Here is a 23,306-nt window from a genome sequence, read left to right as displayed (position 1 = left end):
GCGCCTCTTTGTGGAAAAATTGCTGGTTCACTATAACAACCGCACTGCGATGTTGGCGATGCTCAAGATGCGCTTTTTTACAGCGCGTTAGTATTATACTCAAGGTTGGCAAACTGCATTGGCTGTTTTTCATCACAGTGCACCTTATAATAAAAATAATCTGTTATGAATTTTTTAACCTTTGACCAAGTGATCATGTTATGCGATGACGTGAACATGTGACGTGATCACATATAGTGATGACGTCGTCACCAATAGTGACGTCACGAATTTTGGCGGTCTGTGACGTCGTGATGACGCCATGTGGCGACTTCATCGCGTGATAATGATTTTTGCATCACTCGTGTTGACGCCCACGCCGCGAGACGCCGACGGTCATTTTCATGTTTGATGAGCAAATTAAGGCTTTCGCCTTAAAAGGCGAGGAAGCCAAGTACGAGAGAAAAAAATGCATAGACTTTGCGGCACCCACAATGGGAGCCTTGTGCACAATCTGGTGTGATCAAGGCTCCTATTTTCGCCCGTGCCGAAACGTTAATGCACCTTGTTGTTTCGCTTGCGGTCAGCGTCATCGCCTTTTGTTTAAGGGTAATGTCATGAGCAGCAGTAACCTGATTGTAAGATGCTTGCTGACTGTAAATACCCATCACTGAAAGGTAAGCATATCACCGAGCAATGGTTAATGACGCAATAATGATTAGAAAGAATTCGGCCGATCCCACGCGTTCTGAGAATCGGTTTCATGCGAAGCAGTCAGCGAGTGCTTCTATTCTGTACTTTAAGGCTTTCATCAAAGCGTTACGAGATGGATCGGCGAGGTTTTGTAAGTGTAGTAGTTGTGTGCATATCGTGGGCTTACCAGGTACGTCGACAACACTGGCGTTTAAAGGGTAGCTTATGGTGCGACGCCAGCCCTCACGTTATAACGCACGTCAGTGTTCTCGAAACTAAGTGCGCATTATGGTGAAATCGTGTGAATATCATACGTAATTTTCGTTAATGTATCCGTCCGGGTGGAGCAATGCTTCAATATAGCTTGCTGAATCATTGGAATACTAATGTAATGTTTATTAGATATAAATGTGGCGCCAACACTGGAACCACATACATATGTAATGACGCCTGTACCGTGGGTGTACATAATTAGTTTTTATTGCTTTTTTATGAGATTAGATAGCCAGCACCACAACACCAATTGACATTGCAACGACATTGCGCCTGCATAGTCTCCATAGGCTTTGGTTTTTCCAAAGCAGTTCCTACAGCTGCCGTGGCTCTGTGGTAGTATAGCTGACTGCCACGCAGAATGTTTGGGTTCAAGAATATTTGGGCGAAAGGTTCGCTAAGAAATGCTTCGCATTAAAAAAAATGGGTGTTGTTCGGCGCTAGTCAAATCTGGATCACGGAGGCTACCGAAGTGGCCTGGAAGGCAGTTCTAATGAATGATAGCCTTTGGTAAATCTCACGAACTAAAGGCAACAGTTCTACGTTAAATACGTTGGAAGCCCAGCGCATCAAGCCTGGAGAATTAATTTTAGTTGTGAATTACTATTGGTGTCGCATATAATTTATTTTCGAAGAGATATTGGAATGTTCTTTTACAACTTCCAAGCCGAGCTGCAACCTGTCTCTCGCAGTGGCACTGGGCAAAGTTTCTCAACACCGTCTTCGACGGAGTCACTAAGGTCCACGACATGGATTACATTCGAGTGAAGAGCCCTTTCTACGTGGGACACATGTCGCGCATTCTCAACACGGTCTCAAGGTGATTATTGTGTTTCTTTTATACTCTTCACGTTTCGGCATATGCGTTCAAGCAAATTCACCTGAAAATACCTCCCGTTGCCGTGGCTCAGGTGGTCCGTGTAGTCATCTTCATAGTTTACTATGTTTACTATTTGTGTAGACATAGTAAACATTGTAAAGGCTTAATATGATTTTTTTATACTTTGCGGAGTTTTGCATATTGCTAGCTGTGCGTCTTTAAATGTTTGCGGAAAGCGCAGCGTAATCTGTATATGACGCGCTCAGCGCCATGTCTCGAAAGGCGGATGTAAGCGTTGAAAACATTGCAAAAGCAAATGCATAGCTTTCTTGACATCCTGTAGTGATGTTTGTGCGATGGATTTATCGATCAAGAAAATGAAAAGATGACTAAATTCTGTATGTGTGTAGATATTTTTACTCTCGTGTATGAGTGAAATATTCCTTGCTGTTCCATTAAAATTCAGTTTCGGTCTCTGTTCGATGTTGCCGAGCACGCATTTTTGCGTATGTTAAGTATTGTATAAAAAAAACATTATGGCAGACAAGTAATTGATCCTAATCTCATTAAAATAAATCGTTCTGTTACGATTCTTCCCGCTAGGTCATCCATTACCTTCTTTTTGCCGAGCCAGTTGCCCTGTCATATAGATTTCAAATCTGCGCGACTTCGTCGAAGCTTCACTTATTATAAAGTATGTTCTCACTATCTCTCATAACCAGTTCCACGGTGTTCAACTACGTGGGCTTCCGCGTGGTTCTCGCGCTGTCTCCTTTGCTGTCCGAGGAGTTCGCCAGTGAAGCGGCCCGGCTGAGGTTGAGACGACGCTTCGAGTCCCGTGGTGAGGCAGCCCGTCGTCAACGCGTTTGCCTCCACATGGCCGAGGAGGCGATGCCACTGGTCGTACTTCACGTGTACGCCATGGTCTTCAACAAGCTGTACACGCCGAGTGTCGAGAAGGTAATCTCTCTTGCATCTCGTGCCAGCATCCAAGTATTGGCAGAGAAGCGTGCGCCGGGCGCTTTTCTCGGTCACGCTTCCCATGTTTATTGACAATAAATTGCTCATTGACTCTCAACTCTACAAGATCACCCTACCAATGAACTTTCACGGCCAGGTGACTGTACAAAGTCCGCTTAGGTTTCTATTACCAAGAAAATTCAATAAGCACTGGCGTCTGCGTTAGAGAGCTTATGGATCACAAGAATCTGCCCGACACAGAACACTGTCCCCGAGGTACCTCTTCATGACGATATTCCTTGGCAGCTTTTGTGATCGCGACACGAAATAATTTGCTTTTCGGGAGGTTCGGCCTCTCGCTGCACTTTTGCGGTTTTAATAACGCGCGAAAAGCAGTTTTATTTTCTAATTCCATCTCGTCACTCATTACTTCAAACGAGATCCCGGAACTTCTATTATCTGTATGTGTCCGCTACATCACCTGACATCCGCTGTGGTGATGCAGCGGTTGCTGTGTTCGGTCGGCTCCTCGAAGGAGGCGTGATCATCCCCGCTGTGGGAGTATTATATAGATGGAGATGAAAAGCTAACGGCCCATGTACTGTGGGATATCAGCGCACGCTAAGGGGCTGATGGTCAGCGCTTCTCCTGTTGCTCCTTTTTCTTTGTCCCGGCCTTTTTTGCGCTGTCAGCATGAGTGCATACCAAAGAGCCTGCATCTCGATGCTTCTAGAGAATCCCACGGTGTGGAAATTATCCGGAGCCATCTACTAATGCGCACCTCATAATTCCACCGCGGTTTCGGCGCAAAAAACAGCAGCAATAATTGTTATCATTTCGCGACTGCTGCTATGTCTGAAAACGTCATTTATAAATATTGTATAATGTAGTTTTCGTGTTTCTAATTTACCATTGCCATATATCTTCAGTGCAAGAAGTGTTTTTTAAGGAGACGTAGCCACTCAGTGTTCCACTCCGGTTTTGTGCGTGCGCGCTGGTTAATTACAGCTCTCGGGGATAATGCTACTGTTTCCGAATATCCAAAACCATAGCTCAATTTACCTAACGACCTGAAATAAAGCTGCATGGAAGGTGATGTGGACAAAAGCTAGGACAAATACTTTTTCCGTTCTGAATTTGCATTTACTAACGCTATCTGTGTATGTCTTCCATACGGTAATCGGAGTCGGTGGCAGTGTCGCCGATTTCCCATAAGAAAATATCTCGAATGCTCTGTTAAGATAGGCGGCAGTCACGTGATATTTTACCGTCTCTATGGCTTAGTCATGCCCCCAACAGCCCTCCCCGCCACCACCCTCGGCTATGTCACTGATGGGAGCCCCGACCATAAATCCGTAAATGAACTGCTAACATTTGATCTGACTGTGCCATCGCATAAAGTAAACGATTAGCAACCTATGTCTTGATATAAGCATGGATAATGAATAAGCTTAGGATATAGCAGGCCTAAAAATGATATTAAGTTGCCGCGAGTTAGCTGACTATAGAAGGAAACCGCCGCACATCCTTGATGGTGGCTCAGATTGCGGTTCTTGACGTTTGGCGGAGAAGCATTTCGTGCGCAGATATGTCAGTGACGGGGAGCAAAAAAAAAAAACGCCAGGTCTGCGCTAAAACCGCAGCACAGTCACAGCGAAAGCTGGAAGAGCGGCGTTTCTAGAGCCCGTTAAGCTCTCTTGGGGCTACAATACAAGTACACTAGAAAGGTACCCACTACGCCATAAATCACAATTTTTGTGAAGTTTGGAAGCACCTACTAAGCCATTATTCGTCATTCTGCGGAGAAGCGAGGCACCAGCTACACGTCTGTAAGGCATTAGGTGCACTTTGTTCATGCGACGACTGATGACGATGAAGAATTATGGCTCAGCCCTTTGTAATGGGTTGGAATCTTTAAACGGCCCACCAGTTATGTAATTTGCATTGGGTGCCGCCCGCTCGCTATTTCCCTCTCCCGTCATGCTGTATAACATACGTCGACGTGGGAAAGAGACGGGGGGGGGGGAGCGAAGAACTTTACTGAGACTCCGAGGAAATGGATCATACGCTTATGGGCTTCCTTGGCAACCAATACAAGTGCCCTTGCGAGGAACCCACTACGCTATAAATCATTGTAATTTTACTGAGACCCAGAGGAAGTGTATCATGCGCTTATGGGCTTCCTTGGCAACCAATCCATGTGCACTTGCGAGGAACCCACTACGCTATAAATAATTGTAATTTTTTAGAAGTAGGCCAGCAGGCACTCTGCCATTTTTTGTCATTCTACGGAGAGCGTTGGTACCTGCTAAACCCATGTAAGGCATTATGCGCACTTTGTTGATGCTGTGCCTGATGATGAATTATGGCAGGGTCCTTTGTAATGGGTTGGAAGCATTCAACAACCTGCTCGTTGCGCAATTCGCATTGTGTGACGCCTTGTTACAGAATTCGCGTTGTGCTACGCTTGGTGCTTATTTTACTCATCTACCACGCTATATTGCATATGCTAATGTGGTTCCTTCCCGACATGAAGCCTGTATAGGACCTTTTAGCAAAGCAGTTTCAAGCACCGGCATGGCTCAGAGGTTGAATACTGGGCTCCCACGCAGAGGACCCAGGTTCGAACCTCGTTCCATCCTGGAATTTTTTTCTTATTTAGTTTTTTTTCTTATTTCGAGCGATACTGGTTACGGACACCGGCGGCGGCGGCGGCGGCGGACAACTACGGCGCCAAAAACGGCCGGTGAAATGATCTCATAACAGCTTTCGCTGTAAAAAAGCGTATATTCCTCCCCCCCCCCCCCCTAGCGGTATGGTCCACGGAAAGGCGAAGCTTGGCGGACAGCTTTAATAGCGTCAATTTCCGGTTGAATTTATTAAGGCAAAAGCCTTACGTGCCTCATCAAACACGCAAATTGGCCATCGGAAGCGTCGGCGTCCCGCGTCGGCTGCGTCAACACGAGTGATGCAAAAATTAACATATGAGGGCGTCATGATGACGTGTACGTGTGACGTCATCATGACGTCACAAATCACCGAAATTTGTGGCGCCACCATGACATCACTATGACGTAATTACATGACATCGTCGCTCTGCACAGCCTCCGTGATCGGAGGCCCGATCACGGAGGCTGTGCAAAACCAGGTGAGGTGCAGAAAGCTTGCAATGCCCCCGATGGTGGAGGGCGTGCGAAACCACGGTACGTGCAGAACGCTTTTGGAGGGGTTGTGGGGGGGGCGGGGTCATTAGATCGACCGACAAGAAAAAGATGAATAACATAGCTTTCGCCTTTCGGTCCTCTTACATAAATGCATAAAGGGCCCTGTGAGTTGTCTAGTGGTGTAGTATACTGTCGGGATGAACCTTGTATATAAATAATCTTCTATTTTCGATATCTGTCCCCATCAGCACACAACTACTTTCGCTTGCAACGACGGCCTCCCCCACCCCAAGTCGTTTCGCCTCCTTCCACATTTGGTGAGCTGAGAAAGCTATGTCTATGTTTGTCGCTACATCACTGGGTTCTCAAAATTCAGCTCACCTTTTTGTACAAAATGCAGTGTGCTCTTATGGTTGTTGTGACGGTAACGGCGATCAGCAGGCAAAACACTGCTGTCCCAATGTAATTACAAAAAAGATATTGGACCTGCCGTCCAGTTCTTGGTGTGGGTTGCCTGTCAATGTTATTCTGGTACTTAGTCAATAATATCTGCACACGAACAGCGTGCTCTTTCTTCCTATAGCGAGGAAGGAAAGTGCATGTAGCGAGTATTCTCTTGCTCACATTGACACATGTCGAATACCCAAATTTAGAGAACGCTTGCATCAGTACGTGAACATTATCTTACGTACCGTAATGCCTCGATAGCTAGAAGAAATTCGGTGTAATGGGTAATGCACATATTTCATGTCCAATTTCGGAATGTCCAAATCGGGAAACTGTGCCTCACAGAAAGAGACACTCAGAAAGATTAATGTTATGTGTGTCTCTCTGAATATGAATGACTTGGAGATATCTATTTAACACGCCTGTCTCATGCCTTAACAGCAGCTAGGTGAGTTCAGCCTTACTTTTGCTAAATACTCGATAAATGAATTTAAGATTCTCTAAATATTGATGTAGTGCTCCATTAGGGTAAAATCACTCATGTACATGCATTTGTGCAGGTAATATACACCGTCGAAAGCATCCGCTACTTCATGAAGGCCTTCGTCGAGCAAGCCCACTGGATGGAGTATTCATCGAAAATGGCAGCTAAGTACAAGGTACACTAGTTCGCATTTGCGCATGAAGAAGTAATTTCACTCTAGTTGTGGTTAAATATTTTAATCTGTAATGTGCTCGATGTTACAAATAGAGAACGAAGGGTGCGTAGCACGATCATCGGGCACGAGCGCTTGCTCTCTCAGTTGCCTTCATGCCATCAATTCAGTCAGGCGTTCGGGTCCAGGTCTCAACCTCTTTTGTTACACGCGATAATGGACTTAGAATACTGAACGCCGAAGTACGTAGCGCTTGATTATGCCGGAATGTTCTCAGTCAGAACGTCATCACTAATGCAGTAAAACCTCGGTGATACGAATCTCGCGGGTTTACCAAAAATATTCGTATCATCCGAAATTCGTATCACCAGAAAGCATGGAAAATTAGTATGCGACAAAAGAAAGTTGGGATACGTTTTGATTCAGTGCTTCTCAGGGCCGCAGCGACGTCATGGACAGTTCTGAATGATTGCCAGTAAAGTTTTTAGACGTCAACGATCATACTTGTACTCGTAAATATACGGTGCATGCGCGCGTGTGTAATTAATGAACTAGATGTGTTGTGGCCCGTGACCGCTAGTAGCCCCTTCCTAATCTTACTACGCTTTTTTGCATGACACTAGAGTACTGCGGCGAAAGTGACTTAGGAAGCGCTTCGCTCACGATAGATAGCGGCCAAGCTCCTTCGACAAGACCGTCCGCTTCATCTATTGGGGTCTTCGTAAACCTTTAATGGGACTTTATGACGTACCCGCAGCCCAAGTTTCAGTCTTGTTTCATAGAACGTCTGATTGCGGGGACATGACTTGCATCGACGTGGCAGGCACGTGTTTACACAGTACAATGACGCTGCTGCCTCGAGCACAGAAGCACGCGTCAACGCGTCGAAAAAAAAAAGCGCAACGTCAACGTCATCTGTATGTATACGCGAAGACGCCTAAAGACCTCTAAGATTCGCGCGCACTATCTCGGAGGCAACGACGCACCGTTGATGGTCGCGCAGCCTGCACGCCCTCGCGTGACTGCCGCGTCTTCCGCAACAGCGCGGGTAGCACCTGTTCGTACCTGTGCTCTAGCGTACGTTCGTATCCAACGTCGCGGGGTGCGAATCGGTTCGCAACAACCGTACTCCTATACATTGCAGGCTAATGGGCCTTGGCCGGGACCACAGAAAAATTCGTATCACCCCGAAATTCGTACGAGCCGTGATCGTATCACCGAGGTTTTACTGTATATCACTTAAAGAATAAAAGAACAAAATACCGCTTCTGAAACGGGGAGCATTTCATATGCAGTGGACAATTTCTGCGGTAGCACATAACTGAAATAAGAGACTGCGTAAAACGAATTTACATTCCCTAAAAAGGTGGTCGCAATGTACTCCACTTTGGCTCGTTGAGCAGTGAAATCTTGCCAAGAGCGCTCTGAGACATTTATGTTTCAGAGCGCTCTTAGCAAGATGGTACTGCTCAACGAGTCAGATGGTACAGCAAGATGGTACATAAATATTTGCATAAAATATTTATGAAAATATTTTAGCGGGTGAAACACAGTGGTTGAGTGCCCTTATCGTTGAAGTGGCAGCGCCCACAATTGAGAACCCTTTCATTCGCATTTTCTTCTTTATGACTAATATACGGTGACTGATAACTGTACTTACGATTGCTGTACTAATTATAATAACTATACGACGCTACACCCTTCGCTCAGAGAGATATATTCCGGCCACCTCGATGAGCCGTGTGAGCGGGCGATAGAAAACTTCTACAGCTCCAGGGAGCCAGGGTTAGATATGCAGCGTAGCTGTAATATCTACTTTCCAGCGGATCGCTGCGAGCGTACACCCACCGCGTAGACCAAAATCAGCTGCAGTTGGCGGCTCGTCATTGGCCGCTGCGGCAGCGCGCCTGTGGCGGTATTCTGCCCGTTATGATTCAGCGGCGTACTGATAATGGAATGCAAGCCACCTGCAAAGTAGAGGCGAACGTAGAGGCGACATGGAGAATTGCACACAGCAGGAAAATTCTGGGTTTCCGAAAATTTCGTGCAATACATGCGTTTCGCCATGCACTCTCTAGGGGACTCCTTCAAACGTTACCGAACGCCAGAAAGAAGACGCAATGCCGACGCCGAGAGCAGTGTTTTAGGGAAGGCAGCAGTTTACGAAACTCACAGGGTCTTTATGCATTCGCCTGAGATGACTCCAGTGAGAAAGCCGGCCTGTTTTTCTTTTCACTCATTTGCAATGATCCCCCCGCCCCCGAAAGCTTCCTGCAACTACCCTGGTTTTGCACTGCCTCCGGGATCGGAGGCATTGCAAGCTTTCTGCACCTACGTGCCTCAGGGATCGGTCAGCCCATGACCAAGCGTCGACGTCATCATGTGACGTCACGTTTTGTGACGTCACATGTTGAGTCATCACGTGATGATTGTTTGCATTACTCGCGTTGACGCCGACGGTCACTTTTCGTGTTTGATGGGGCATGTAAGGCTTTCGCCTTAAGAAAACTAGACCCTTAAACTTTCCTTATACTACATTCAAAGGAGATTTTGCGCCCGTCAGCTCCGCTAGTCACCCCTGCACCTTCACCGAGTGGTATGGTCTCTCGCGTCTGCATTCCAATCCCAAGCCTTGCAAGCATATCGGCTAAAGACGACAAATGTGACAGCACATTGGTTACGTTACCAATAATATTCCACTCTATACAGCATTATTGAGGCGGAAACCTTACATGCCCCATCAAATGCGAAAATTAACCGTTGGCTCCGGTTTCGGCGGCGTCAACACGAGTGACGTCAAAAATCGTCATCACGGTGACGTCTCCATCGATCATCATCATGGCGTCACAGGTCGTCCATATTGGTGACGTCACCTTTATGCCATCATGGCGTCACTAAGCGTCACATAACGCGCCATTACATGAGGGCTTCGCCACATGACATCGTCGCTTGCTCTAAGGTGGGTCGATTACGGAGGCAGTGCAAAATCAGGTGAGGTGATCGCCATCGCGTCGTCTTAGGCGAATACATAAGACGAAGCGGTGATTTTTTTTTTGTAGGCCTATTAAAACCCGTGTACTTGCTGTGATCGCTAATAGCACGTGCAACAAATTTGTTCTGGAATGTACGCGCGAGCACACGGTACATCTGCTTGCCACGTGCATTCCAGAGGCGACAGTGGTTATAGTCTACCGCGCCGTCCTTTCGTGCGCACTTATATGACTTTGGAATTGTGTTGTTTTTATTAAAGGTGCAGAATTAAATGCATACGCGCTTGGGCGCGTCGACAAGAATACCGCATGCCGCAGAGCGATCGCTGGCTGCTGTTTCATTCCATCTCAGAAACGAAAGTCGCAGTGGTATCCTTTGTTTTTTCTGCCTTTGACTTCGCTGCCTGGAAAAAAGAGAAAGCTTTTGCTCAGGAATGGCGGCACGCTTGTTTGGAGAAGACGCAGTGCTGGCTTGCAAAATCAAAACTCAGCACTTAGTGCCTGTGATAGCACTAACGCATGCTATTAAAGCAGTTCTCTTTCTGCAATCTGTACTGACCTCTAGCAGTCACTGGCGGCAAATGATTGTCTTGTTTGGGCTCGTCGCCATTCCTCTACAAGTGAACGATGTGGCACCCACCCGCATGGTTTACAGCGCGCCAGTAGGAAGGAAAGAAGAAAGAAAGTGTGTGGACGAAGCGGACACACGAACTTACAGACACGGGTGCCCATGTCTGTCAGTTCGTGTCTTTGCTTCGTCCCCATCTTCTTTGCGCCATACCCGTTTTTCCTCAAGTAATGAACCACCTAGCCCAGCAACAAACCCTGTTGGAGAAAGAGAGGCATGCGCCACCATGATAGCATCCTCGAATTGCTCTAATACTTCAAGGATTAACGAAAACTTTTTCGCAAGAGATACGTAAGGAAACAGCCTCAATTTGTAAACTCATCCTGCATTTACTTGGAGGGCCGTTTTAACGATTTTATGACGCACTTTTTGAAGGACGAAAGTGAGTAGGGTGCCAAGGCTTACATTTACTGTTTTCTCAAACAGTGTTGGCCTTCTGCACATCGAAGACGTTGCAAATTGAGAACACCTACGTTCAGGTTGCGTTCTCAGCACAAATATACAGAACAAGTAATGTCTTTCTGTCGGTCAAGTTTCACGCATTCACTTAATGGTTGCTAGATAAGGAGTAATTGAGCATTCCAATTTCGACGACGATGCCAAAAGGGTGCCACATTATCCCCGTGAAGCCAGGGCTGCCCGAAGGCAGTTATAATAATAATATCTGGGGTTTAACGTCCCAAAGCCTCGATATGATTATGAGGGATGCCGTAGTGGAGGGCTTTGGAAATTTCCACCAACTGGCGTTCATTAACGTGCACATAAATCTAAGTACACGGGCCTCAAACAGTTTCGCCTCCATCGAAAATGCAGCCGCCGCGGCCGGGATTAGATCCCGCGACCTTCAGGCCAGTAGTCGAGTGCCATAACCACTAGACAACCGTGGCGGGGCAAGGCATTTATAATGCTCCGTATCACTATGCTCCAAAGATTCTTTCCCGAAAACAGCCACTCTTACGTACCATAGTCAAATAGCTACTCCGCAGGACTGATGACAAAAGACGCGAGAATTGGCACCAGTTATCTCATTATGAGTGACCTTTAATTAAGTTCTGTATTTCTTTTCTCCTTGTGTATTTGCAGCTGAAGGCGATGACCGTGAACATCTTTTATCCGCTCTGGATCATGGATGCCGACAAGCTGGGAAAAATCTACGCTTCGGTATGAGCAAACCATTAGCAGTATTTTTCATTCACAGGGCTTCCGTCTATGCGGCGTCCTTTCTATAGAGTCGATAGCCTTTTTGCGTTACAGAACTTGCTCTTACTGAACCAACAGTCGTGTATTTCATTCGCATGCCATGGAAATTCCGTCAATGTTTGTAAATTGCGGAAGGGCACAGTGATAGCCATTAAAAATTCATGTATGCACAAATCAATAATACATTTTTGAGTAATATACAATATATTATTTTTATTCCCAGAATTCTTGAGTTGGCACTAGTCGTGCTGTATAATATAGCCTCCGTTACCTGTATTGTGCATTTTCCTTTAAGACAAACGCAAGACTGCAACGGGTACCATTGTTACATTCACATTAATGATTCGCAGCGCTAGATTTCATAATGCTTTCTGCCGTGGCACGGTGGCTATTGTAGTTCCCTGTTCAGAGCGTATTCGCTTTCTCAGGTGACGGCGAATGTATATTGCAACGACGACCGTGTATTGCATGGAGTCTGGATGGACGTTCTACATTTATTGGCACACCACCTTCAGACCATGCACTCCTCAGTAAAGCGAAATTACGTGCGTCACATCGCTCAAGCATTGATTTTAGAGCGAGGCCCTTAAGGGTCGATTCGTCCATTCTTCACCGTCCTTGTGGTCGGCATCACGATATGCACCGGGAGTGCATAAAGATAGCGAAAGCAGAGCGTAGCGGAGGTTGAATGACGGTGATAGAGAAGAGACAGAAAGAGAGAGAGAGAGAGGGTGCAAGAAAGCGGAGGAGGGTGCAGTGTAAGATTGAGGGGGAAATTGGTGGAGGAGAGCAGCTTCTGAGGAAACAGAGCGATGCATAAAAGGAGTAGGGGTGTGCGAATATTCCAAAATTTCGAATAGCGAATAGAATAGTACATATCGAAATGCCGAATATATTTTTAATAGTTTTCGAATAATGAGCACCGACGGGAGAATCCGAAAGCAACGAAACTCTGGAACAACCACAGGTCGTTTTTCTTCTTTAATCACTCAATTACCAATATGTGTGCAGCCCACGATTTTACGACTCCACCTGCGCTATAGTGATTACCGGATGAAGGCGTTTTCTTCAGAAAACTCCACTCTTACTCACTTTTTACTATTTTGAGCTGCATTGCATTGATCAGTTTCTGTCTTCATCTTGCAATAACTCGAGGTGTGGACTACGGCTGCATTCAGCTTCACGAATAACAACATCCGCAAGTGTTGTGCTTGCGTAAATTATTTTTGCAGATACAGCTATCAACACTGATGTTTACGTGCTATTGGTGCCGAGGTCCACGTTGTAATGACAGGTTCATCAGTTTTATTACAGTTTTAGCTGTATGCGTGGTGTTCGGGTCCAAATTGATTAGTTTTAATGTCTCAATTTCATTCAAAAGCAGGCGACAAAGTATCAGTTTGATTACGGTAGTCACTACTGTATTATTTGTTTAAACTAAAATTTTGTGCAGTTCTACGACTGTTTAGAAATTGATTGTTTTACTATTCCAAAATTATTCGACTAGTATTGCTATTCGATTCGGTGTCATCACTATTAGATTCGTATTCGATTCGGTTCCAAAATTCGCTATTCGGACACCACCAGGAAGGAGGCTCCATCTGCAGTAGGAAAGAGGCGGCGCCATAGCAGCGCGCCGTCGTCCATTCGCCGTGACTTCATAGGTACGCGTTGACCGTGCCCGCTGATAACCATAGGTGGAAACTAAGCGCTTCATGAGCGAATGTCTGCCTGTGGTCTCTGCTTTGAAACGTGGCCACGCATCAATAAAATATGCCAAACAAAACATTGTCAGCATGAGCCAGACTATCTTAATGAGAATACAGCGTCACCTTAATGATCATACAAAATAGTCTCAGTCATGTCTTTCTGAACAATAAATGATATAACTGGTAGAAGTTCTTCGTCGGCCACTGCTCGTAAACGTACCACCGGAGCAGAAGCTCAGGGATGCCGACGTCAAACTTCTGATGTTCGCGCTTGCTACGTACTGCCGACGAGAGGAGCTTGCCGTTCGCAACGCTGAAGTAGAAGGTGATCGCCGCTCGTGATGCATACTGGATGCGCTTGAATACATTCTCTTATAACGAATATACACGAATGATCAATTTGATCGGTAAGAAGAACACGTACTCTCTATCGAAGCCTCTTTGTCCAATTTTGCAGACCGTGGTCAACCGCAAGGAAATTGCCGAGAGTTACTACATCCTACGCCGGGCAACCATGCACCGGTATTGGTCCAAGTTCTCGAAGGAACAAGCCGAACCAGAGTGAGTGATTACGTTTCTTCAAATAATGGCAGTCTCTCTATTTCCTTGAAGCTACCCCTAATGTATCAACACAGGGTCTCAAAAACTGCCAGTAATTAAGTTGCTTCGTCTTCAAACCCTTGGACACTTAACAAAAACGTATTCATGTTGACATGTACATGCTTCTTCTTTGCCTTGAAGGTGGCAGGGCTCCGTCTTCGACATGGAGTGCAGATACGACTGCGAAGCCAACGCCTTGTGTACGTAACAAGATAGATATAAGCGCGAACGTTGTGTGTTGTGTGTGTGTCCCTTTCGTGCTTCCCCTATGTACTTTTCAACAATTATTGCCACTGCCTTTATCATATTCAACTCGCTTCGTTTAGCGCTTTGAGGTACAAGATTAGTATTGTTTTATGGGTGACCATTTGCAAGAACAAAACAAATATAACAGTAAATGCTAATACTTGTGTACATACTCCCCAGTATCCATCAACTAGCTTCTTGCGTGCTATGCGGGCGTGTATTTGCGGCATGTGTTTGGGCAAATGTGCGTTTTACGCGTGTGTTGGAGCTGAGGTGCGCCCAACAGCAAAAGTTTGCAGGACGTGAAATCACCGAAAAACGTATATTCCCGCTTTGTCTGGGAACATAGCCTACAGTCAAACGTTCCAGCATGAAGTATATTTGTTGCCACCCATACAGTTACCCACTGGATTAGAAGTTTCATTCAATCACAGATCAGAAATTCTCATTTGCTTTGAAGACCACGTCCCGCAAACTTTTGCTGTCGGGTGTACGTTTTATGCATGCATCATACCGAGGTAGATAATGGATCTAATCCTTGCAGATATACCTATGGGCTTGTTCAGTGAGCCTATTCTTCATTCGGACGTTTCTTCGTAAGTTTCATCACCTGGATTATTTTATTTGTGCCAATTTCTCAGCGTACACATTTTCTGTACCCTGATATTGGATTTTTTTAACGTGCCCGCTCGCGCCGACACTTAGCGATGTGGTTTCGGCGTGCTGAAAATTTTCGCTTCGATTTCACAGCCTATTCAGCGTCTCCAGGCCGGGTGCTAGGATAGCTCATGCCATGCTGGCCGCCATTGACAAACGAGGTAAAGATTAATGGTGACAATTTTACTTATACTTTTATACTTCCACCAAATTTATTTCATGCTATACTGATTGCAAATAGCACCAGGACGACGTGAATGCTTACAGCAAAACGGCACAGATTTGCTCGTAGTGATCTCCATGGGTAGCGAGAACTTCAGGTCAAAATAAAACGCGAAATATCTTCGAAAGGGAGTACCGCTCGGCAAGCAGCTTTGTGTAATGGTACGTCGCGATCGCGTAACGGCTACACAAGATCAAAAGAGTGGGTGCAATCAATTGTTTGGAGCCTTAGAAACCAAAAGCAAGCTGTGTTTCGTTATTTGGAATAAATTTTCGTCAATACTATGTACGCTAACACGAAAAGTTTCATTTATCAAATGTAAGACCCCCTTTACATACGGTTGCGCACGCACTCAAAATCATTGTTGAATTCAACGGGGTTAACTCTCGTTCACTGCTCTTTCGTCTAGTCCACAGAATACAATAGCGGAACGTCTTACCTATGCTGCCACATCATTCAATTACTTATATGGCGGTATCGCGATTAGTATCAGCCTTCCTCACGGCAAGCTGCAATTCGTACTATCATAAACCAGTCGAAAGTGCTGAATTGGGAAAGGAAAGAATGGGCACCTATTTTGTTGGCTTTGATCTATGTCGTTTTGTAAAGCGTGGATTTGTTACAAGTGGCAAGTAATGGTCAAAATTAACACCACTACAAACAGAGAAGGGCATAAACTATATATAACCGCGTAATTGATCAACCTCCACATGAACGGTGACGACGTCCTGCCATTTTGCTCATGGCAGCAAGCGTTACATATTAAAACTCACGCAGGTTTTTTGTACACCGTGTCGAGCACGTACAGAAAGTGGTGGACGGAGGAGACGCACTACCGCTACGCCCAGGTGCTATCGTGCTTCATGGAACAGTACAAGGGAATCGTTGACCGCAAGCTCCATCTCAGGGTGAGAGGACCATTACCGATGGAGGGGCCGATGCTTGCAGGGGATTGTGGCATACTACGAGCGACTATACAGCTCTACGATCGACAGAAGGAAGGCAAACAAGAGACAATGAACATCCGTGTTTTAGTGCTCTTTGTTGTCCCTTCTTAGCCATCCTTCTGTCAGTCATTGCATGTAAGATGCGCAATATGCTCTTTCGGCCACACTTGCGAATAAAGAGCATATTGCGCTGACCTAAAAATGCTTGTTTCCTTTTATATATGGCCTTTTCTTGTCTTTTTTTTCAGCTTACTTCATCAGGAACCTCCGAAATGAACGTCGCCGACAACGCTGCACCGGAAGTACTCTTCGAGGTGAGCGTAGGACGCATCTGACGTTATACGTGCTTATGATACAATACACACAGACAGAAACGTCATTGCTAGCAACAGCGTTCTTCCGGCGCAGTATTCCCCAGTGCAGTGCTGCAGCGTCACGCGATTTTTAGCTATATTCAATTACGGCCACGCGTACCTGTGAAGGTATGTAGTATTTAGATAAATTTGGTCATGTTCCCTTTCTATGACAAAGTAGATGAAAGAAAGCTTGTGTATGAAATTTTAATTAAGTTATGGGGTTAAGTGCCAAAAGCGAGACATATGACTATATGAGGCACTCCGTATCAGGGGACTCTGGATTAATTCTGACCACCTGGGATTTTTTCACGTGCTCCTATGTCTTAGTGCATGGGTGCTTTGTATAACGCCACCACCGCAATGTAGTTTCTCTGGCGCGAAACTGAATGCTTCACCTTGTGCTTAGCAGTCCTACGGTGTAGCCGCTAAGCTGGCTTCGCGGGTAAGGTTCTATCATGACAGTACGGTCGAACACGTCATTGCTAATAATATAATTGGACGAGTGGTCTTACTTTTGTTTGCACCTCCGGTATTTAAATAAAGCGGCTGTAGCGTTACCCGTAGCATTGCTTTTCTTTGTGTTTATAGCCCTTTTTCACCAGAATGTAGACTTGTTCTGTCGTTATCGCTCGGTTATAGCAATCTTGCTCTATGCTAGGCTTCTCATCTCTGCCACTTATTCGACGGTGAACGAGCAGTATGTACTCATTTAAGCAATTGTTACACGAACACTACATTCCTTTATCTGTTACACTAATGTAGCAAATGACACGTGAGACCCTCACCGCATGTGCCGCCGCTATCTGGAATCGGTGCAAAGATTGAAGACCGTGATCGTATGAACTGATACACCATATATAAAAAAGTAACTGTGCAAAGTTGAACTGATCTCATAGGTGCGCTTCGCCATTGTAATGCGAACAGTCATCTTGTTTTACTGGCTTCAAGGTGCAAACACAAATCGAGGCAATCTTTTTGTCGTAAGAGGTATCCTGATGTCTGCTTTACATTTACATGCATAACATCACTATTGAGCAGCAATTCTCACGGACTTTCGGACAAGGCTGGTAGCACTTAACACAGATCCCAGGCAGCACAGCACATTGGTCCAATATTGTTTATACGTTGGCAAACGATGGCCCAATGATGGCCCATACAAACCACTATAAAACCAATGTTGGCAAGCCAGCCTACAAGGATGCCAATAATGGTCCATCTTTGCCAGCCAACATACAATATTGGTCGTGCTATTCTTTGAGGTTGGCAACATTGGCCCATGGTTCTCGATGTAAATACGATATTGGCAGAACCAGGCCGTATGGATGGCAATATTGGGCCAGCTTATCCGTTGGTAAAACAACATTAGTTAAGTAATGGCAGTAGATTGGATATATTGTCCAGTCAATCTGACTGGTTAAACAATATTGGACGGCCAATGCTACGCGCCGGACAATATTGTCCAGACTTACACGTTGTCGCTCCAATGTCTTAAACACTGGCAAGCATATGCATGATTAATCGGCAAGAATGTTTTTTCCCCTTTTAGCATCACTCAGGGAAGGTTAGCCCGAATCGAGCCACCACCTGAATGCACGCAGTTATGAAAATCACTTTGTCCGGCATCCAGCGCACCTCAAAGAAGATTTCTGGTTACTTATCACCAAAAGCGTGCGCAGGGTTCCCCATTAGGGGGGGGGGGGGCAAAGGTTCGTCGCAGCGTCCCCCAACCTACTAAGAGGTTCGTCCGAATTAACCGCGTTGCGGACAGGTATGGCCGAATTAACGAGAGTGTGATGCCGTTAAACAATAAACATGCTTGCATTGACCAGAGAACGCGTCCTAATTATCCGACTTTCCGAATTAATAAGTGTGGAATTAACGAGCTTTTACGGTATAAAGATGGCAAAAACAGTCCATCGTTGTCAGCCAACAAACAAAACTGCAAATTCCAATCTATAAGAAAGGGAACAATGGCGCACACAGGGTCTTGATTTTTAGGTTGGCATTTAGTGTGGCACAAATAGCTGCAAAATAGTTGGACAAAATTCGTTTTACAGATGTTGAGCAATGTAAAATAAGTACCAAGTTCTCAACTGAGTTTTGCGCGCTGTTGGAAATACATCTATGATAAAGGAAACACAAAACAAAATCTCACTTTGCAATGCTTGTTGAAAGTTAACGTTAATTGTGTGATACAGCCAGCGTATACATCGCAACTGTATAAAAACAACCAAAAACCCTACTTTTACATTGACTGAAGCTGTACATAGTGTTGACGAGTTAATGGAGTAGAATAGAAGTCATCTGCTTCGCAATGGGCCTCTGCGCTGGTGCGCCTTCTGCGCACCGCACACGCACCGAAATTATTCTCACGGCTTTATTAGCGGCAAACAATCAAAACATTTCATGTGACTTCAACCACGCTGTGTATTTTCGTGTTTGCTACACGACTGGTTGAATTACAGGATTATAACTTCTTTGTGTGCGCGCTACAGCGACGTGCTGTCCAAGACTACGGTATCGCCCGCGGAATCTTTAAATGATCGATGAGTTATGTTTGCACTTTCAACGCTTCACAAAACCAGACGTGTTCACTTTGAATAAATGTTCTCGGTGATCGGGAGGCCGGAGAAGCAGCGCGGCGCCATGTTTTGCTTCGGAATTTCACGTCCTCTCCTCGCGGCAATGGGGCAGCGCGGTGGTCGCTGGTCATAAAACACTTGTCACTTGACGGCTGCTCCGCCCACGACGTTTCGCTTTCAATGCCTGTGAAAACGAGGGGGGGGGGGTGAGGGAGATGGCGGGAGACGACGGCACCTCGGAAGATGCGTACGCGTTTCGGCCCCTTCTGGCCGGCGGCTATTTTTCGTCAGTCAGTGGCGGTTACTTTCCCTCGTTCGGGCTCCCAGCATCGGCGGGCGCGCTCCCCTCAGTATTCAGTCGAGAGTCATCGGGGAAAAACGGAGTCGGATACCGAGACAGGATGCCACGATCCTACGGATACCGAGATTCGACGGCGATGCCACAGTGAGAAGGCAGCTGCCCTGTTCTTCATCGGACCTGACTGTTTTGACTTTTGAAGAGCGATCCGCAGATGAGCGCCGATGTGTTCTGACAACTCGCAAACTTTCCGCCGGATTTTTGTGTTCGTATCGCGTTCAGTAAGTCGTTTTTCTCGTTCGCATGTTACTTTCCGTGTTGTTCGTAAGTGAACTGTGTGCTGCGTTTATTATTGTCTACATTACCGCGTAAGTTTTTTTAAATTTGCTAGTTTGTGAATACCGATGGGGGGGGCTTTATTGTGCGCTTCGAAGTAGGTTAGTTAAGTTCTCGCCCTCAGCGATGTTGTCAGCATTTGCGTGTGCTATTTTGTTCTTTTCTCGCGTTGTAGTGCGTCAGCTTAACGCCCTTTTTTCATTTGCCCTTCGCCGCTGGATTCGCGCAAAGAAATGATGGATTTGTAACACACAAATTTTTATTAGTTGTGAAGTTGTCGCAGACTTTCAAGCTCTTGCCGCAGTCACCTTTTAATTAATGAATAGGCGATGAACTTTCTGGTAGTTCAAGGTGGTTATGGATCTCGGCTGTATCGGATGTCTGTTCACGTGTACATGTTCATTTATTTCATTTTGTATCACGCTTCGCTTTTCACTGACTTCCTTTTGAACCTTCGGTGAACTGACAAATCAAATAAGCGCTAACACCTAGGGAGGCTGTGTGTGTTTGTGAGTGGTCCCGTTTCCCCGATTTCTAATATAAGGACGTTATTGAAGGTAATTAGTGTAGGTTCTGTGCAGCTGTTATCTGCCAGCAAGCGGTCAGCAGAACAAAGCGCGAAATGCGAAATTATTTTCAGAACTTGCAGTATCTTTGCCATATGTATACATGCAGAATAAACTTGTGTGTACTCTCAGCTTTTGTACGCTCATTATCCCTGCTGCTTGCCTAAAAGCAAAAGCGTGGGCAACATGCATTTATTTACGTGCACAAAAGCTACCTCACGTTGAACTACACATTCAGTGGAAAATGCTTTCATTTCCAGCGTTAAACGCTGGAAATGAAAGAACGATGGTGCAGCCAACGATAAAGGCTGGCAAAAAATATTGGAGCTGCCAATATTTATACAATGTTGGCAATACGTACGACGAACAATGTTGGCTACAGCCATCCTTGCCATTATTGGCGATATGTTGGACGGACAATGTTGGCTACAGCCATCGTTGCCATTATTGGAAAATCATTGGCATCCAATATTGGACCAATGCACATTTAGGTGTAGCAAACCCCCAAAAGCCAACGCAGGACCAATATTTCTGCCAATGTTTACCAACATTGTTCCGAGATTGGTCCAATGCCGGCGTGCTGCCTGGGATATAAGGAGCTCTTAGTCGTCCTTCTGTACGGCTGTATTGACCATTGAGCAGCTACATCGTTCTGGTGTGATTTCGGTCCTGAAGACGCGGAAAAATTAAGGCAGGCGTCCGGTCGTGCTGTTAAATTTAAGAAATTTGTGTCTTCAGTTCATTAACATAACGGGACACGTCACGTGGCTGCAGTGTTGACGTTGGTGGCTACATTGCGTCAGATTGGCCAATTTACGACCCCGTCTAGCGACAAACATTTCAGGTTCATTTCATGGCTACTTTCTGACCATTTCAAACTTCTCCTTCGGTGCGTTTAGGAGACATTTTTCTTAATTTCTGCATATATAATGCATTTTTCCCTAGCTTTTTCCTACTGTCAGCCGATACGAGCGCATGCCCTTCCCACGCCAGTTGGTTGGTACGCACCAAGGCCCACTAAAGCAAAGTGCGGCGCGTCTGCGAGGATGAAGGGACGAAGGGAAAACGAAGCCACATGAACTTATTCATTTACTTCCAACTTACCTATGGCTTGAACACCGAGCATCACGGGAAAAAAAAAACTCGTGGCCTTATTTATATGCTTGCGCGTATACAAAATGATAGTTATTGGTGAAATAAAGACTTCATCCGTAATATCGCTTCAGTTCTATTTGGCTGCAAATTTCGCTATATTGTGAAGTGGCATGGCTACTTTTGTCAACTTTTAGCTTGAGTCCTGGCTCTTTTACAAATCTACCCAGCGTCAACACTGCGTGCCTGTGTGCCTCACTTTGTCCGTGTCTGCTAAAGCGCAAGCCTAGTAGTATGCAGGGCTTAAAGTCTCCCTTCATTTAAGAGGGGTCCTCATAAAGGGTCAATATATATATATATATATATATAATATATATATCTATTTATATATATATATATATATATATATATAAGAGAAGAGACACAACTAAGCGGTTGTCTTAATTTTATTTGCCAACGGTTTCGACCGGAGGACCGGTCTTCGTCAGGGCTTATGAGCAAATACAGCGCTATACGAACATCCAAAATCGTCGTGGGCACTCTGAGTTGAAGGAAGAAAAGAGAGGAAATAATAAAACAGTCAAGTTGTCAGCGGTGACGTATAGTGTGTCAAACAGTTCCTCTCGGCTCATTCGGGGGGGAGGTGATTCTTAAAAGGAAGAAGGAAATGAAAATGGAAATTGGGTGTGGAGTGCACGATAACTGTCTCTCAAGTGAGGACACCTCAACCGATACACTCACGGGGGATTGGGGATTAAAGGGACAGTGAGAGTGAAAAGAGTATGGTAAAAGGAGAAAAAGAAAGGTATGAGTGAAAAAAAAAAAACAGTGAGGGGGTGGGGGGGCAGGAGAACGGGCGTCCGAGTCACCGTGGTGAGCGGCTAGAAAATTCGTTCGACTAGGCCGGCATCCTCGAGAAAAGCTAGTAGGGCCGCAAGGGCTGATCGGCGACGGCGTACGTGGCCGGTGGGATGGAGCAAGTCCTGTAGGGTCGCACACGGCAGTCCGACGAGGCGGTACTTCATGGCGAGCCGCTTCCGCGCAGTGTTGAGAGACGGACAGTCAAACAATAGGTGGCACAGGGTTTCGATCGCGCCGCAATCGGTGCAGTTCGGTGCAGCGGCGCCGCGAAGACGATGCCTGCGTTCCGCGGGCCACACAGAACCGGTCCTCAGGGCAAGAAGAAGCGCACGCTCGCGGCGAGTGAAACCAGTGGCTGGGATGGGAGGAGGGGGGTGTCCGGAGGCGACCCGTGCGTCAGGATGCTCGCGCACCAGCTCCCGGCGAAGGTTGTTGCGTGCCGAGTCGAACGAGCTGGCGTAATCCGTCAGCGAAGTCTCGGCGGAGTGTGCTCGTTTTGCGAGTTCGTCTGCAGCCTCGTTGCCCGCGATGCCGACGTGTGAAGGGAGCCACTGAAGGACCACATCACAGCCTCGTTCCTGGAGGGCCAGCAGGCTGAGAGCGGCACGCTGAGCAAGAAGGGGGCCTCGTTCCTCCCTCGCGAGCTGGCGGAGTGCAGGTTTCGAGTCGCAGAAGATTGATGCGCTCGTGACGGCCGGCGAATTGCGCAGGAGGTCTGCAGCCAGCTGGAGCCCGACTAGCTCAGCTGTTGTTGAGGATGCACAGTATCGCAAGCGGCACTGTCGTTCCGAGCTGAGCTGAGGGGCTATGCAGGCGGCCGCGGCTGAGCGATCCTGCAGGACGGACCCATCGGTGAACACCTGCGTCCTCCCGGCCAGGTCCTCATACATCCGCGCCGCGGCCTCCTGAGCAATGGCACTGATGGGGGTGTGGCGTTTGGATAGAATGCCCGGCAGGTGCAAGTTCACTCGAAGGGGCACTCGACGGTGAGGGGGTGGCCAGCGCGAAAGGCGTGCGGGGTCG

The 23,306-nt window shown here is 46.4% G+C and overlaps 1 protein-coding gene across 1 annotated transcript in view; it reads left to right on the top strand.

The window, feature by feature from the left end:
• Positions 1–23,306, top strand: part of LOC119390725 (neprilysin-1-like) — a 66,995-nt gene that overhangs the window by 27,389 nt on the left and 16,300 nt on the right. The window contains exons 11-20 of the mRNA XM_037658411.2: positions 1,638–1,765; positions 2,488–2,725; positions 6,897–6,995; positions 11,694–11,771; positions 13,977–14,080; positions 14,261–14,319; positions 14,910–14,961; positions 15,116–15,183; positions 16,023–16,153; positions 16,441–16,506. Of these exons, the coding sequence (XP_037514339.1) occupies positions 1,638–1,765; positions 2,488–2,725; positions 6,897–6,995; positions 11,694–11,771; positions 13,977–14,080; positions 14,261–14,319; positions 14,910–14,961; positions 15,116–15,183; positions 16,023–16,153; positions 16,441–16,506 (1,023 nt within the window). The remainder of the gene's footprint in view (positions 1–1,637; positions 1,766–2,487; positions 2,726–6,896; positions 6,996–11,693; positions 11,772–13,976; positions 14,081–14,260; positions 14,320–14,909; positions 14,962–15,115; positions 15,184–16,022; positions 16,154–16,440; positions 16,507–23,306) is intronic.

Source organism: Rhipicephalus sanguineus, chromosome 4, assembly GCF_013339695.2.
Source record: "Rhipicephalus sanguineus isolate Rsan-2018 chromosome 4, BIME_Rsan_1.4, whole genome shotgun sequence".
NCBI classification, from domain to species: domain Eukaryota; kingdom Metazoa; phylum Arthropoda; class Arachnida; order Ixodida; family Ixodidae; genus Rhipicephalus; species Rhipicephalus sanguineus.
Note: the sequence above shows the minus strand (reverse complement) of the source record. Positions and strands in the feature narration are given on the sequence as shown.